This window comes from Podarcis melisellensis (assembly GCF_964234715.1).
Source record: "Podarcis melisellensis genome assembly, chromosome: 1".
NCBI lineage: Eukaryota > Metazoa > Chordata > Lepidosauria > Squamata > Lacertidae > Podarcis > Podarcis melisellensis.
Genome location: NC_138528.1, coordinates 69,519,931 through 69,538,135, shown reverse-complemented (window position 1 = coordinate 69,538,135; position 18,205 = coordinate 69,519,931). Strand labels below are relative to the sequence as shown.

Here is an 18,205-nt window from a genome sequence, read left to right as displayed (position 1 = left end):
TTTTTTGGGGGGAAACCCTATACATGAAAAAATACAGTAGCTAAATACGTAAAGTTGTAATCATTATGGTATATAGCCTGCATGCAGGCATAAACTTGGGCTACAAACCTTGGCATTAAATTCAGCAAGAAAATCGAAATGTTTCTTAAGATCTGTAGCAAGAATTGCTTCAATCACTAAAAATCGCAATCGCTTGAATTGTACATGATCAAGATTAGGCAAAAAGTTATATTCTGGCAGAGATAAGAAGAGGCTCCATGCAGACGCAGCATGATGATTTTCCAGAACTGATCTGTCGTTGTACAGCACAGCCTGCAAAATTAATACACATCCTTTAAAGATTGACATTTCACAAAAATGTATAGACCAAATAAAATTTCTGACTCCAGAGATAATTCAGAGCAAAGAATGTACAAGCAGGTCCCTGTTTTACAATTAATCTGCTGGCAGTTTGTTGTACCTGAAAATATTGGGAAGAACTTTGGTTGTGATATTTCCTCCAAATGTTTTTAAAATATTTAAACAGTCAAACGAAATAACCAAAGGATGGCCCTATAAATCAGTTATATTTAATCCAGTATTACAAAATCAAATCCTAGCCAGGTATTTCCAAAAGCTGATATGATGAGGTTTCCTGCCTCAAGCAACAGGAGGAACAATATTACGCACTTGGTAGTGTCCTGGTGCCCACTGGGGAAAATCCCATTTCAGGCAATCAAAAGCTCTCTGGAGCAAAACTACTGTATTTTTCGCCCTATAGGACGCACCGTCCCATAAGGCACACCTAGTTTTTTTGGGGGGGGAATAAACTCCAGCCCAACCCCAGCCCCCAGAACAGGCAACTCTCTGCAAGCCGTGGGAGCCTGGCGCTGGTCTCCCACGCCTTGCGGAGAGCCGCGCGAAGTCTGGGCGAGCTGAGCTCAGTGTGCCCAGCCTTCGGCATGCAGGCAACTCTCCGCAAGCCACGGGACCCCGGCGTTCCCATGGCTTGCAGAGATCTGCGCACTGACCCCTCTCGCTCTCCAGGCTTCAGCGAATGCCTGCATTCACCCCATAGGACACATACACATTTCCCCTTCATTTTTGGAGGGGGAAAAGTGCGTCCTATGGGGCAAAAAATACGGTATATTGTAGGGTTTATCAGTTTTATTTATGTTATGTTTTACATTTATAACTTTTCTTATGTTTGAATACAATTTTCATTTATGAAGCCTGCTTGGCTATTCAGAATGGAATTTCCTATTACAATGTTTAACTTTGTTGCTATAACATCCAGCTATGTTTTAAAATCCTGTTATAAAAGTGCAGTAAGAACACTTGGAACACTGATGAGGTATGTGTATTACTATTAATCTTGTTTGTTCTGATGTGTTTGGAAATATATGATTTTGCATGATTTCCTTTAGTACAGTACCCATATATCAAACACATTTAAAAGCCAGCAAATATTAATGCATGTGTCTGCTAAATTTCAGGAATTGAATTGAATACCAGAAACATTCCAGAAGACAAAACATCCTACCTGAGGAGCATTTGTAGCTACCAGAAAAGCATTTGTACGGCCAGGATGATCATAATCATGCATAGCTGCTGCAATATAAAGAGCCATTAATTCTAACGCTGGAATATTTGAGGCTAAGCATCCATAATTTTCATCAACCATAGCACAACTCCTGGAGGAAATAAAGGCAACTCGGTCAGCTGAAATATCATCTTCTGTATCTGGGGAAAAAACAGACATGAACTTATATTTTAAGAATATTCAGCGATAGCATCTTCATAAATATTTATGTTAAACCCATCAATGAACAGATTTCACTGTGTTGAGTTTAAATTTTAAAATATAACCTTTAAAAAGTAAAAAACCCCAGAAAGTTGGTAATGACTATTCTTCAAGAGAAAGAAATCACGTGTTACATATTTCTGGATTTTGAAGCCCTTGAAAGTGAAGTCTACCACTCAATAGCCAGAGAAATCATATTTAAAGAGGACAAATTGTAATGAATATTTATATATGTCAACAAAAAATTTTATTATACAGTTGTCATTTAAAATGTGTTAAAATGCCTAGTGAACAAAATGAGATGATGATATTATAAGCAGGGTGTGGCAAATGCCCAATTCACGCATATCATTCACTATTAACTATCTTAACTTCAGGCGTACATTTACAAAAATTAAATGGTATTTTTCTGAACGATTTTTTTAAAATGTTATTTCCAAAAGCATTTTCTCTGTTTATAAATAAAATACTTCTCAATTCCACTATTCCACTGCACAAAAAGAATGACTTCATTTTCTGTTCAATGTTAGTGAAATCTGTACAAACTTCAAGCAGGTACAATGAAGATTCAAGCTGCATTTCTTGCATCTGAATGATCCCGTGTAATTGCGATGCATCAGAAATAGATACTTGCTTCTAAGACACACATGCGATTCAAGTCCCCCCCACCCCAAAGATGCTTTTATTATATAATGCTTTTATTATGATGCTTTTATTATATAAAGAATACATAATTTTTTTAAAAAATTGCCTTACTATCACTATCTCTATTGTGTAGAACAAAGGCTAAACAATTTCCTTTAAGTCATACTGGGTTAAACTTAACAGAACATTTTAAGATGAGTATATATTAATTAAAGTAAGACCTTGAATGTTCAGGACTATTTCATTTTTACATTGGAATAATTAGGAAAAGCTCTAATTAAGTTAAATAGTTTAGCCTTAGGTATTTTTAGTCTGAGATGTTTCATTTCTTAATTAAATAAAGAAATATTAGCCTAATGTATTTTAGTTGCTAGAAACATGCTGACCACTGCAGGAAGATATAGGTCTCATTCTGGATAAGAGATCTAAGTGAAACAGTTTCCTTGGCTAGGAAGCAAAGCATGTCAGCAATTATTCAATCAATTATCCTAAAACCAGACACACAGTGCTTGTAAATGACATAGACTGTTAGTTCTATCTTTCAACCATGAAATCTACAAGTAATAAGAGAAAGAAATAGGAGACATTTCCTCCACTTCAAATATATTCATTTTATATTATGGTGGGTGGGTCTCTGTGGAAGACCAAACGAAGTCACATACCAATGTCCGCTCCAGTTATAGAATCACTATATAGTTGCTGAAATCCAGGAATTGGTCTTGTTGTAAGATACCAAACAGCATGAAGAACATCTGTTGCATGTATTCGATTGTGATCTAAAATAAGATTTTTAAATTAAATCCAAATGTTATCATAATATAAACTAAGCATACCATCTGTAACCTGCTAGCAGTGAAGCACTTGGAACACAGGATGGAAGAGGGGGAAAATGCCTTAGGAATTTAGACTGAACAGCTTCTTTAGATCAAAGGTGCAAATCTGAGCCCCATATAATAACTGTGCTATAGTTTCTTGAAAACACTATGACTTTAGTTTTCTTGTAATTCACAGCCAGCTCATACACTTCCTTACTGGTGGGGTAAAAAATCTGGCCCTTTGACAGCATTGCCTGCACACAGGACTTCTTCCTTTTATATGGGGCTTTCAGACATCCTCCCCACCCCCCGCCCCATTTGAGGCAACTGGGACAGATGATTGACAGATTGATGGCCCCATGCAACCTCCCCCAGGGGAGATAAGGATCTGGCCTACTGGCCAGAAAGGTCCCCCACCCTCTAATGACAGTATGAGGGGGGGAGTGACAAATGTGTCAACATTATAAAGGTACTCAAACCCCACAATTAAGTACCAAAAAAAGCTCAGCATGGAGTGTATTAGCTGCTACAAAACAGCTATTTGAGCTATTTCTCAAAGTATCTTCCACACAAGTTTTTCAATAATATTTCAACAATGTTGCAGACAAGCATAATGGCATGGTAGAGTAAAGGAAGGGTTAAAGAAGAAGGTAAGAGTTGTTTCAAAATAAAGTTTGTCTGCAATAAGAGAAATAGATATGTGAATGCTTAAGGTGGCTGTTGATAATTCTGTCAGAAATCCCCCAGCATTCTACCACCAAGAAAACTAAAATTCCTAAAATTCCTTGAATGGGAGGACAGTGTTTGAAACTCCCATTGTTCTAGGCACATTTGCAGCAGGGAATTTCATTAGGGTGAACAGTTTTTGAGCTCTGGGCACAGTACTGTGCCTAAGATTTCAGATTAAAACTGCAGAGTGGAAGAAAAGGAGGACCCTTTTCTGCCTCCCCACTTCCAGCTACTCTCTGAAGACTGAAGAAGAAACCCTCTTAAGAATATTAAGGGGGTGGGCAGGGGAAAGTCTAGACCATGTGAAAAATGTACATAATATTTTAGCTGAAGTTCATTCATTTTCAGATTTGTATTCCTGTTATAAAATAGCGCGCCTAGACATTCTATTGTTGCACCCATAAGGTGCCATTTAGCTTCTAGCTGTCATATCTTGGTTTCTAACACTGTGGGAGGAGGGAGTTTATTTAGATGGGTTTGAATACTGATGGTGCATGTGAGAAAGAATAAAGAATAAAAATTAAAAGATAGTCCAAGTTATTTAAAAGTTTCAGCATTAAATTTTGTACAAGACTGATTAATATCTCCTTGTATTTGCGAAGCTAGCAAATGATTTACACGCATACAGTTCATTTTATCCATTTTTGTTATCACAGTATTAGCAATTTAAATCTATTTATTGTTATTATTCCATAACGTATGAAAAACATTAATAAAAGAAACCCAGCCTTCATTATCATAGTATTACATCGCAGCATTAGATATTTGAAAATAGGACTAACATGATAAACTACGCAGTGTGGCTTAAAGGAAAAAAATAATAGTCCTAATGTTGTAAGGTATTACTTACAGGGAATGTCTCGATAACCATTTTCTAGTGCCTGAAAGTAGTTCATGAATTGCCGAGTTGGAATTTTGAAAATTTCGAATAAACCAGTGTCTTGAAACAATGTGAATGCAACCTGAATGCAGAATATAATTATTTTCATTGTAAGGAAAGTTAATGTACAGTTATTTATGCTTCATTTTTTAGGTTTTACATTTTGTCTTTTAAAAGAAAACTATTTTTAAATAAATATAGTTTTCTTTTAAAAGAAAGCTATTTTTAAATAAATATGAGGCTCAAATATATTGAATACTAAGAACGTTAGGATGTATAATATAAATAAACAATGAAGTGGATAAAGCTGTTAGGTCTGAATCCCAAAAAGTATAAGCACTAGCAGAGCAGGTTTTCTCATTCACTCCTCAACATAGCAAACCCCTCTTCCTCAAAAGCTGCTCCTGCGGGTGAAGAGCCTCTTTAGAATATGGGATGTGGTATAGGGAAAGGATCAGTGGTTCACCTTATGCAAGCAGATCAAGCTATGGATATCTTAAGTTAAAACCTAATGCATTTTACTAACCAATTATTGAGGTTTCCTAACCAAAGAGGTTTAGTTATTAATTAGTAAAAACCATCTAATTTCTGCTCTCTAAAAGAATTCTGTGTATAATTCACAAGAATGTGTGATATTTATTAGGTTTACATGCAACTATTTATATTTTAAACATTGCGTTGAATCTCCTCTGGCAGCTCCCACTCCATTTTCTAAGCTCCTGACTACAGTATGGCACAACATCTACATGAACATTAATGAAGTTCACTGCTGACCAGAGCTCTCTTAAGGCAATCTGGAGCTGTGACTAGGAAGTATATGGTGAGGGGAGAACAGCAGAGATGAATCTGTTTGCTCTGCCATCCCCTTGTTTCATTCTGCATCCACTACATTGTTGGTAAAAGTTTCAGTGATGCAGAGTGCTTTCGATCAGCTTGGGCTGGGGGCCTAGCTATGCCCCTATCTCAGTGGTGTCTAAACTTTTTTCAAAGATTCGATGAAGTGAAGGGCTGTGGGGGCCAACCCAAGGGCCAACTGAAGTTGTTGACTTTTTTTACGAATAAAGTTATTGAGCTTTTTTTTAGGATTTTACCCCAGAAAACAAACTGCCCTAGGGGCCGGATTAAACCGATCGGCAGACCAGATTAGGCCCCCGAAACGGACTTTGGACATGCCTGCCCTATCTGGACAGGCTAGCTTAACTTCTGTTAACTATGCTCTGGTAACCTTTAGATTCTTCCACATGTGATTTCTTCCTTGTATGTTCTTTCTTCTTGTATGTTGCTTTGATGTAATTTTTTGAAAACAGTGCCAAACAAACAAATAAATAAATCTCGTCTTCACAAGTATAGGAAGCTGAATGTTTACTGTACACAGTTCCAGAATGCATGAAGAGGGCTCTCTACTTTCTTTTTTAATCAAGGCTTAAAAGTAGGGTTGCTACGGGACAGGTTTGTCCCTCCCCACTTTGGGGTATTCCAAAGTTCTCTAATTGCAAAACAACATTTCCTACATTGAACATGTAAGCTTAGAAAAATAGCATAATTCTATAATAGCACATACAAAGCCTAGAAGGTGTTCGTGTGTAACATATGACATATATCTAGGAACAACCAACCTGACTAAGGATTCTTCCAGATTTGTCTCCCATTTTTTCAACAAGATCAAATATTTGGAAATTCCAATTGTTCATCTTCTCCATTAATGAATCATGGTCTTCTGTTAGAATCAGTTCTAATGAAGGAGCTGTCTCCATCTGTATAAGAAAAGTATAACATATAAAAATACTAATTTATTATATGTATTTAGTTTTATATTTAAATAAGTCCACAATCTTCTGAGGCTAGTTAATGTACGGTAATCACTTTGCATATGATTGGACATTGCTAAACTTGATCAGACTAGGTAAGATAGTGTATACAAAATAGGATTTATTTAGCAACTTGTATATCCCACCTATCTTCCATCATCCATGGGAGAATACATTTGGTGCCCATATGAACAACCATGCAGGCACTGACCAAATCCAGACCGGCCTAGATTCAGCAAGGTGGTTGCCTCCTGATACTCTGGGACAAATTTATGTAATCTGAAGCACTGGGTTTTTAACAACCACAGAATGATTACTTGCTGTGCAGGAGCAACTGCCCAAGATCTCTGGCTCAAAAAAACATTTAACGTCACATCAGAATAATGAACATGAGCCAAATCTGTGGTATCTAAAATAATTTCAGGAATTGCTCTATTATCATAATGCATAAAACTCTGTTAGCCTTACTTTCCCAGCAGAATCCCTAAAATATTCGCTAGTCTACCCCATTCATACAAGCAGCTATTCTGACTGCCAAATTGGGCTTAGAGGAGACTTTAGCACAACACAAAACTGTAGTAACTCTTGAGCACTATTTGGCAGCTAACATCTACTCTTGGCTGTTCAAGAACCTGTGGATCTAGTACTTTATATTTTTATTTGGCTTCTCTCTTGTTTCGTTTTCTATACCCTCATGCTCATATCCATGATTCAGACACCACTGCCAAATGAGGACTAACTGTCCAACAGTGATCTTTGCCTATGTTAGCAATGCTAGGGCAAAGACTAATATGTTACAAGAACTAGTATTTCTTTGCAAATACTGATATTTGTGTAAAACAACGTCATTAATGATTTTATGGGAAGATAACTATCATATACTTAAAAGGAAATTGTACTTCTTTATCATGTTGACTTCTGGTATGAGTGTATCTCTATTTCCACTCGCCTCTGCTTAAACTGGAAGGTGAGATGGATGTGGAGCTAAGTCTTCCCTTTTCACTTGCTACATACAATCCTCCCTAATGGGCACAGGTTAGAAAGGGGGGACTGTACCACAGCAGGCCCAATAGGAACCTCATGAACACAGCTGTCTTCCTGTCACCATCCTGGGTTTCTGCTGGAGCAGAACTGTGGAGAAGGGCCAAAAAAAAGTATTTGCTCCATCAACAAAACATAAGCAGATAATATACTATTGCTGTAGAAAAGTGCCTATACGGGGCATCAATGATATAATATGTGTAGAGTTTGGAAGAGCTCAGAGATCTAACAATAATTGTTGATGAAATCAGGAGGAGGAGGAGGAGGAGGAGGAGGAGGAGGAGGAGGAGGAGGAGGAGGAGGAGGAGGAGGAGGAGAAGAAGAAGAAGAAGAAGAAGAAGAAGAAGAAGAAGAAGAAGAAGAAGAAGAAGAAGAAGATTTTATACCCCACCTATCCCCCTAATGGGACTCAAGTCAGCTTACATATGAAAACAAGAATCACTTAAAACATAGAAAAACCAACCATTAAATTACAGTTAAACACTGGGAGAATTAACCCTATACAGAAACAAAGAATTGTAGAGTTGAAAGGGACTGCACGGGTAATCTACTCCAAACCCTTGCAGTGCAGGAATCTCAACACACAGTCCCCCATCCAATGTGAAACCATACTGGACCCTGGTTAGCAGTTTTATTGCTGCATAAAATATGTTTAAAACAAACCAAGTATTATAATAAAAACAGCAGGTCTCAACCATGATTTTGGTTGTGCCTGGTGATCACTTGGAGAAGGCATATCTCCACCTGTTGGGTATTGGAATGTAGAAAATAAAAAGCTACTTTATGTTCTGAATCCTATATTTATCATGCACTTAACCCAAGTTTTTATGAAGTTTTCACATTTTGAAAGTTAATTCTAGACCTGTTCAGAATATTGTATGTGAAGCATTGATGTTATAAAACAAATTAAATATAGCACGTTGCAATAAAATAGTACATCTCTATTAAAAACATGAATTGCATCACTACGGTATTACTGCAATGATATGCTTACATTAGTTTGATCCATTTGATGACTGTGATTTTCTGTATCATCCTGCTTTTTCTCTATAAGGTGAGCAGAGTCTTTTGAAATATAATTATTTGCATCTTCACCTTAAGAAATGTAAACAATACAGTGAGTTTAATGTAAGTAAATTTAACAACAAAAATTTCATAATGCTTTATTTGATTTTTTTATGGGAAGCAGCTCATAGATGGGATCAAATGAATTTTAAAAATTGTTCTTATTAAGTCTCTACCACAGTTTAAAGACCAGCTTCATCAGTTCCTCCCTGAACTCCCAGCTGTAGGAGCTATTCCATTAGCCTATAGGAGAGAGTGAGAGATCCACTCTATGTGCTCTGCTGAAAGACTGGCAACTTTAGGCTCCTGCACTCCTTGGAATACTTCCATTCCAGCTTTTCATTACAAATATTCTATAGCTAAGTTTGCTTTTCTCTTTATCCTTCCCAATGCCACTCCCTTTAGTTTCATGCTTTTAGATTGTAAGCATGCTACAAGCACTTGGATTGCCATTTTTAAAAAAATTATTAATTATATCATAACAATATATAGCAAACACCATTACATGTCAACCATCCTTGCTTCTGATACAAGAAAACAAGTGAAAGAAAAAAGAAAAAAAAGGATATGACATATGAAAATGGGAGAGGGACAACATAACAAAAACTCCGTAATACCATGAATAAATAAAAAGGAAAAATATAATCATTTACTTTGTCATTCTAGAAATATGGAAATAATGACATTTGTAAGTTGCTCTGGGAACTTCTTTTGACTAAAGAGCAAGATAAAAATGCTTTGAAGAACTACATAAAATGGTTGTCTTACTTCAGACATGTGTAGCTGTATTTATTTAAGTATGGCTAAAGTTGTGGCAAACTAGATAAGAATATTTGCACACAATTTTCATATCTGTTTGAAGTCAAGTTCACTATTTCAACACTTCTGGAATATTTACTCTCATTGCAAGTCCATTTTTGGGGGGGGATGAAACAAATATAAATTATAGGTGTAATTTATTATCCCACCTGATTTTTTACTCTGATGTTCTGTAGCAGATTCAGATAATGAGGCTGCAACAGACTTGAATATCTGTCGTCCGCAACTTAAGAAAAATAAAGCAGTTATTTCTAATTTCTATTAACTATTTTTGAATACTTTTCTTAAGTCTTGTGTACACAAACATCCATTAAACCACTGATAGAATATCATGGAAGCAGCTTGTATACAGTGTTCACAATCATGCAATTTTAGCTGTATCCAAGAAGAAGGCTTAGAGGTCCAAGACTCTTTACTACTATTTTTTCCCCAAGTGTCAGTGCCCCACACAGATTCACAGATAGTATATAGGTACAAATGTCTACAAAACAGGAAGTTTCATAAAGAGCAGTCATGCAATCTTTTCTCTTACACCTAGCTGCTAATATATAGGATCATCATGATGGAAAGATTATTTAAGCAGGAGGAAAAACAGCCCCAAAATGCAAAATATTGAGAGCGGGGAGAGCACAACTCAAGTATTGAGATAAAAGAGTACTTAAGAAGCAATTAGGAAATAATGGCCCCTCTCAGTCTTCTACCAAAGAAATATCCAAGACAGAATATGATAAGAAATTTTATTCTGATGTTGGTATTCACACACATGAATCACTGATTAAATAAAAAGAGAGCATTACCTACTACATGTATAATGTGAAGATGTTCTAAGTTGTTGCTGATAATCTGAAGGACTAACTGTGCACCCCACAGATTTATGCATATTAACGGTTGACTTAGTAAGGAAATCAGCAGTATCAGGAAATTCTACAGGTGACCGGTGGTACACACTTGACAGAAATCCATTACTTGATGAGGCCACAGGACTTAGATTTGGAGAAGTTCCTAAAGGAAACAGAGGCATAAAATGTTGGAAGTCATAAATATATCTTAAAGTGCAACTCGTGCATATTTAAGAACAGTGCCTTAAATTTTCCAGAAAATAAAAGATGACAGACAAAAATGAAAATGTATCTTATCTCATAGCTCTTGCAAATAACAGAATCACACATACACTGGAAGTAATATGCTGCAGAATCTCTCCGTTGGCTATTGCTTAACCAAAAAACTTAGATTCTCTTCTTATAGGGGTGAAGCAGATGTCTATGAGAAGCCCAAATGCAGGACACGTTTCCTGCTTCTAATCACCAGCAACTGGTATTCAAAGCCTTATCCTCCATGAATCAGACTACTGTAATTCACCTTTAAAGCTGCTCAAGCTGGTGGCCATCACATCTTGCGGTAAAAAAGTTTGTAGCTGAATTGTGCACTGTGTAAAATAGCATGTATTTAGTCTGCACTGCATCTTCCGACATTCATTCAATAACCCCTGGTTCTAGTACAGTAAGAGAGAAAACTTACACCAGGCATAATTTATACACCTCTATCATGTCTTCTCTTACTAGCCCTTCTTGCTAAACTAAAAATGCACAAACACTGCAACCTTCTTTCTTAGATGGTTTGCTCCAGTTCCTTGGAGCAGTTTGATTGCAGTTTTCTGCACCTTTTCCAGCTCTACAATATAATTTTTGAGGTGTGGTAACCAGAACGGTAAGCAGAATTTCAACTTTGGCTGCTCTATTGATTTGTAGTTGCTTGCTACACAATGTGGGTCAACCCTACTCCAGCCTGGTATGCAATTGGTAACATACGTTTCTGGATAACTGTCATTATTTGTAATATGCAGGACAGATATTATATATATATATAATTATTCAATATATATTCAATATATTCAATATATATATATTATTCAACAAAATGTTGCAGTGTGAAGTCTTCTTGTTCAGAGTTCCAGCCAATCGGCCATGCCCTTTTCTCTAGTACTACATTCCACTCCCCACTCTAATCCAATGTTTTGCCCTCTCACCTTCCCAACACAATCAGCATTTCATGTTGACTGCTAATTCCTAACTTTGCTGTTGGAGGGGCTGTTTTCCCATTCACAATATTTTGCATACTTCTGCAAACCTTGGGGTTTTACCAAACATGCTGATACCTCCCTCTTGTTCATGAGCAGTGACATTTGGCTACACAAAAATGGGCACCTGAATAATTTTATCTATTGATATTTATTTATTAAATTTCTATACCACTCTTCATCTGAGGATCACAAGGCGGTTTATAATATTATGCTATTAGTTTAGATGATGATATCCAGTGTCTCCAAGTCATTTGTAAAACATGCAATATCATATATGAACAAGCAACTAGGTAGATGTTTAATGATAGCATGCTTATGAAAATTTTAACAAAATGAAATAATCTTATGTGAGATATATAGTGCTGTTATTTTTTAAAAATCAAATTGCTCCAGATACACTTTCACAAATTATCTATCACAAAATATAAATAATTCTAAAGTAGTAATATGCTTTTATCCTACCAGCTCGTCTGGAGCCTGTATTATGAGTCAGGGTCACTGAAGATGATCTTTGTTTTGGTATTGTCAACAGGTTCATGTTGAAAGGCCCATTTGGATAAGATCCTTGGCTAATTCAAAACAGAAAAAAGTATTATTATACTCAATAAAAGGTAGGTACACATATTTTAATCTTCTAATCAAAGCAAAATTAGAGTTAAATGCACCCTGTGAACAAGGATCTCTAGATGCAAGTACATAATCAACAGCTATAATAAAGAGCACTTAAAATTAGGAGGAAGCCTTCAAAAAATTAGTGATCTTAACCTGCGTAAGTCTTCTTTAAAAACATACTTAAAATTTTGAACAGAAAGATTGCCAAGTATCTAAGATGGCATAAACATGAAATGTCAGATACACTGAAAACATTGTCATCCAGCTCTCCAGAGAGTGATACTCTGGTAACAGAATGCTCCAACTAGAATAAAGTTTTATCTAAAGGATTTAACATGAGCAACACCAGAACTTAATGCCACTTTTAGCAGGTCATCCCAGAAAAATGTGAAATATGACATTAACGTATTTGCATCAGCTTCCTCCTGCTAAAGAAGATTATTTTAATCTGCAGTAGCACTCTTTCAGAAAAGAAATGGGCAGAACAGTCCAAACACCTGATATACTGTTTTGGAAGGAGTTTAGATGGAGCAGAAATGTCATTGAGAGTACTCAGTGGAAACCCCAAGATGGAACACTTTGGGGACAGGGCTGGCACAGCATCTACTGGACCCTGAGTCAGCCCTGCTACCTACATGATGGCAACAGGCCTAATCCAGTAAATGGCTATTTCCCCCCTCCCATTTCAACCCTGCACCTTCCTCCCTGGGCAATGCTAGCAGTGCTGCTGTGGATGTGGCACTCCATCAAGCCCCTCCAGTGCCAACCAGGGTTTAGAACTACAGTCTAAATTGTTCTTTCAGCTGAAAAATCTTGTGAATAGGTCATTCCATTGCATATTTAGCAAGATCTTGATCAATGCTATTGGTGCTTTATTCAAATGTAATGCTACATAGCATTAAGGAAATATACTTTTAATTTCTATGCTCAGTACTTTTCACCTTTGATAACTGACTATAAACTGACACTTATGTTGCTAAAGCATGCCATCTGCTGTTTGAAAGCTTGAAGATACATACACAGCACAATATTTAATATCCATGATGTCTAATCCCGGAAGCATTCAGAGCCTGCTATTTTATTTTCTGGGTGGAGAAAGCAATTTTTAAATACATTTTGCATAAACCTCAAACAGCAATTTCCTTCCCTTAATTTTTTTATTTATAAAAATATTTATAGACCATCTATCATATAAAATACCAGGGTGGTGTAGAACAAAATTTGTAAGTGCAAAAAACAAAACAAAACAAAAAAACCATAAAAATAATACAGAATGATCAATGAAGAAAAGAACTTCTCCTATACAGTATAATTGGTTCTCAAGGTTAGGAACAAATTATTATCTGCTGTAATATTTGAAAAAAGTGTAAAAACTGATCTAGTTACTAACTACAATACCAAACAAGCAGAAAACCAATAAATCTGTGATGATTAATAAACATAGAGCAGTGTGTTATTGTCAGCCACTCCTGTTATATTACTTTCCTATGTTTCAGCCCAAGAGAGAGATGGATGGGTGGATCTTCTTTCACTATCTCATAAATGGTGACTATACAGAATGTTACAATTTATCTTTCATCGTAATTTCCTTTAGAATCTTAAGTTCAGAATTAGTGGTTGTCATCAAATATTAACTGCATATCCAAGTGCCATACTTCAAATATCCTGGATGAACAAAGCTATACAAGCATACTTTCTTAGTTTTAAACATTTGATTGCAGCACTTACGGAAGATTAATTCAATTCAAAATATTTTATCTGAAAAACATCTTGTCTGTCCTTCTTCCGATCCCAACTCAACTTTTAATTTCAGCACTTAAGAAATACCTCATAATACTGTGAATTCTATAGTGATAAAATATTTACCTTGATGAATTATACTCATGATGCAATCTTTTGCCATTATTGCGTTCCCACCTAGAAGATGGTTCCATGGGCAGTGAGACCAAAGTTCCTGAACTCCGCCTTAACTGTGGTGTTGGTAAGCTATTTCGGCTGTTTAGCCCCTGTTGAACAAGTTGATAAAGTTTACATTTTTCTGATAAAATAGCTCTCTTCCACACTTCTGTGGTAATATACACTTTTACTAAATATAAGTATTGCTCAGTTTAAATTAAGTGTATTAAGCTATATTATAATTGGCTGAACTGATTTAACTTTAAACAGCTATATAGAAAAATAACAGCTGAATCCTTGATAAGTGTCTAGCTCTTTTGTACCATTTGTATTGCTACCTATGTTTCCTAAAGGAATAATAATAATAATTCTATAGTATAATGAACTTAGTGAAGCCTCTGACACTGCTTGGCTGAGCTGGAAGAATACATAATATTGTTCAGTGTCTCAATAAATTATTTTTTTTGTAACCTAGCATCTAAAAGGAATAGAAATTTGTCAGTTTGGATAGAATTAACTATAATTCACACTAGAAGAATAGGAAAATTACCATATGGGGGAAATTGCACTTAGAGGTATTCTGATATATATATATATATATATATATATTGACCTTATGCAGTTTACGGTCCCCTCTTTCAGATGAGTCTTCCATTTCTGGACAGGGATAAAAGCCCGGAAAGGGGGTAAACATGTTAGCCTTTGGCCTGCATGAGCCTGCAAAAGCGCTTATCAAGTTATTGATGTTTCGGAGGGAAGAAATCACATGTGGAGGAAGGACTGGATCATTCAGAAGGTCAGTCATCATGTTGCGAGTCTCATTTAGTACAGAAAAATCAACTCCGGTTCCACTGCAAGCATTCTAGAACAGAGAATCATGCTGTTAGCTATCAACAACAAAAGGCTTTTGTTATTGTAAGGTCAATTTATCAAAATATTAAAATAAATTTTAGATGTGGATTTCAATAAGATGCACATTAAACTGAATAATAATGCTCATCTAAGTATTCTGTAATATTAAATTAATTAATACAGACCATTTGATGTAAGGTCATTTATTTACAATTTAGCAGAAAAATAATTTCAAATTGTACCATTTATTGAAGAAAGGGTGAATAACCTGCAGTTTCCATGCAATACATGCAGGCTTATTACTTAAAAGAGTTAACAAATCTCCTGCTGTTCTTTGTTGAAATAATACCAGACCCTGAGCCTTCTTTCCTTGGGGACTCCCCATCTGGTTCTTCCCACCATTCCTCTGAGTCCAACCAGTCTGTGACAAGGGGGTACTACCTCTAGCACTGAACTGTCTGTGCAGTTCTACTTGGAGTCTCTCTTTCGCCTTTTCAAACTGAGTCTTTATGTCTAGGAGGAAAAAAGAGCCCAAGCCTGATGCTTCCATAGTGTCTCTCTGGTGCAAAATTGCAAAACTGCATTACAGAGGGAGAGTGAAAGAGAAAGAACAGGAACAGGCAAGCCAAGCACAACTGCCTCTACAAAGTCCATCAAGCCTAGAGTACAGCTTTCAGAAGTGCAGAATACAGAAGTGTTTCCTTCCTGTTTCTGAAAAAGAAAGGGGTAGAAGAGAGGCAGCCCCACCGCGTAGCCTTTCAAAAAGAGCCATTTTAAAGCCGGGCTCTATGCAGAAGGCAGAGTACATAGCGGTTTCACTTTCTGGAGGGGAAGGCTCAACCTTTCTAAATGCTATGACTGAGTTGGTTAGAGGGACAGAATACAGGAAGGAAACAGCTAGTATAGCAAACACAGAGTGGCTAGCTTGATTTGCATTCTTTCTCATCTCTTCTTCAACCTAATCCACACCACAGGTGGCTAGAATAAAGTCAGAAAAACACACTCAAATCCAGCCAGACTTCAAGACAGCAGAGCAGAGATCATCTCCTTTCCAGAATAAAGAGAGGAAAGCCACAAATAACTATGGTAGCCAAAAGAGGTAGGGCTCCTCTTTTGTGTAAAAGAGGGAATTGGGGTGCATCAGGTGTTAGGGGAGAGGTAGTACCTCTGGTGGGGGACACATTATTCCTTCTGGGATAGTTTGTCCACCTTTGGTCCCCACTCTGCACTCAGCTCTCACCTGTGGCTCCTAAAACCTGCCAGAATGCAAAAGCAGCCACACCCTGGGAAATGGCTTTGAATGGCAGCTAAACCAGGTGAGAGGAGATGATGGTTCTCAAACCCTCGGTGAGATAGGGGCTTCCCCCTACATGCAAAGACAGGCTCCGGCAGATTGAGTGGACAAGACCAATAGTGGGTCCAATGGTCAAAAAGGCAGTTTCTGCATGTGCTGTAGAGGAAGAGAGGGGCAGATGAGACCTGTCAATCTGGGAAGAAAACCCATTTAGGAACGGGACACCTTTGGAAGAAATGGCTAAGGAGTAAACCCTGTCCAAATTCAGAGTCCCTAAGACGGTTGGGTGGCACATTGTACACCCCATTCCAGCAATTCCTACAGCCAAACTATTTCCTTTTTTCTTTTTTCTTTTTTGAGATTTTCAGTTAAACAGAAAACAAACCAAAACAAACAGTCAAAAACTAAAACAAACACTCTTAACAATCATTCTTTGGTACCATCATCTTATTTACATTGCGTTGGATCACACCTTGACTTCCTTCCTATCCCGTTGCGGTTTTCTTGGTATACTTCTACTCTTACAGTTTCTGTTCCAATTATGTACACGTCACAAGATTTATGTTAAGCCTACTGTAGTTTTTAAATTTCTACAATTACTTTCAATATATGTCACAAATTTACTCCATTCTTCAATAAACTTTGTACCTTCTATTTCTAAATGTCTTGCTTTCTTTCCTTTGGACCACATCAACAAGGCCTTTTCGTCTGAGCAGCCCAGGACCTCCATACACACTGCCCAGGCTTGTGCCCAAGGGAGGTCACTTTGGTGCTGCTAACTCAGAGGGGGTTTTAACAAAAAAAATCCCTTCCAGTAGCACCTTAAAGACCAACTAAGTTAGTTCTTGGTATGAGCTTTCGTGTGCATGCACACTTCTTCAGATACACTGAAACAGAAGTTACCAGACCCTTCTATATAGTGAGAAGGTGGGGAGGGGTATTACTCAGAAGGGTGGTGGGAATGGGTGATTGGCAGATAGCTGTGATGAGCCTGTTGACGACTCTTAACGACTGCAATAGGTCTTACAGGAAAAAGCAAGGGGTGAGAAGGTGAAAAATGGCTTTGTCATGTATAATGAGATAAGAATCCAATGTCTTTGTTCAGACCAGGTCTCTCCATGGTTTTAAGTTTGGTAATAAGTTGCAATTCAGCAGCTTCTCTTTCCAGTCTATTTCTGAAATTCCTTTGTAGTAAAACAGCTACTTTGAGATCTTGTATAGAATGTCCTGGGAGATTGAAGTGTTCTCCTACTGGTTTCTCTGTCTTGTGATTCCTGATGTCAGATTTATGTCCGTTTATTCTTTGGCGTAAGGTTTGGCCTGTTTGTCCAATATAGAGAGCTGAAGGACACTGTTGGCATTTGATGGCATACACAATGTTAGACGATGAGCAATTAAATAGTCCCGAGATGGTATGTGTGATGTTGTTGGGGCCAGTAATGGTGTTGTCCGGGTGTATGTGGCAGCAAAGTTGGCATCTGGGTTTATTGCAGGCTCTGGTGCCAGTGTCCGTGTTAAGTCTGGTTGTAGTATTATTGTGGGTTAGGAGTTGTTTAAGATTGGGTGGCTGTCTGTAGGCAATGAAAGGTCTTCCTCCCAGAGCTTGAGAAAGAAAACTGTCATTGTCCAGGAGAGGTTGTAGATCTCTGATGATGTGTTGTACTGTTTTAACTTGGGAGCTGTATGTGATGACTAGAGGTGTTCTGTTATTTTCTTTTGTGGGTCTGTCTTGCAGCAAGTTCTCTCTGGGTATCAGTCTGGCTCTGTTGATCTGTTGTCTAACTTCATCTGCTGGGTATTTTAGTTCTAAAAGGGTTTGCTGTAGATCTCTTAGGTGAGAGTCTCTGTCTGTAGAATTGGAACAGATGCGGCTGTAACGTAGTGCC

At 37.2% G+C, this 18,205-nt stretch overlaps 1 protein-coding gene across 1 annotated transcript in view; it reads right to left on the bottom strand.

Annotated features, from left to right (window-relative positions):
• The window catches only part of PDE3B (phosphodiesterase 3B), a 48,931-nt gene that overhangs the window by 4,299 nt on the left and 26,427 nt on the right, over positions 1-18,205 (bottom strand). The window contains exons 3-13 of the mRNA XM_081925917.1: positions 14,787-15,035; positions 14,144-14,283; positions 12,128-12,234; positions 10,383-10,587; positions 9,735-9,811; positions 8,696-8,796; positions 6,469-6,606; positions 4,823-4,934; positions 3,091-3,204; positions 1,523-1,722; positions 109-312 (exon numbers count right to left, since the gene is read on the bottom strand). Of these exons, the coding sequence (XP_081782043.1) occupies positions 109-312; positions 1,523-1,722; positions 3,091-3,204; positions 4,823-4,934; positions 6,469-6,606; positions 8,696-8,796; positions 9,735-9,811; positions 10,383-10,587; positions 12,128-12,234; positions 14,144-14,283; positions 14,787-15,035 (1,647 nt within the window). The remainder of the gene's footprint in view (positions 1-108; positions 313-1,522; positions 1,723-3,090; positions 3,205-4,822; positions 4,935-6,468; positions 6,607-8,695; positions 8,797-9,734; positions 9,812-10,382; positions 10,588-12,127; positions 12,235-14,143; positions 14,284-14,786; positions 15,036-18,205) is intronic.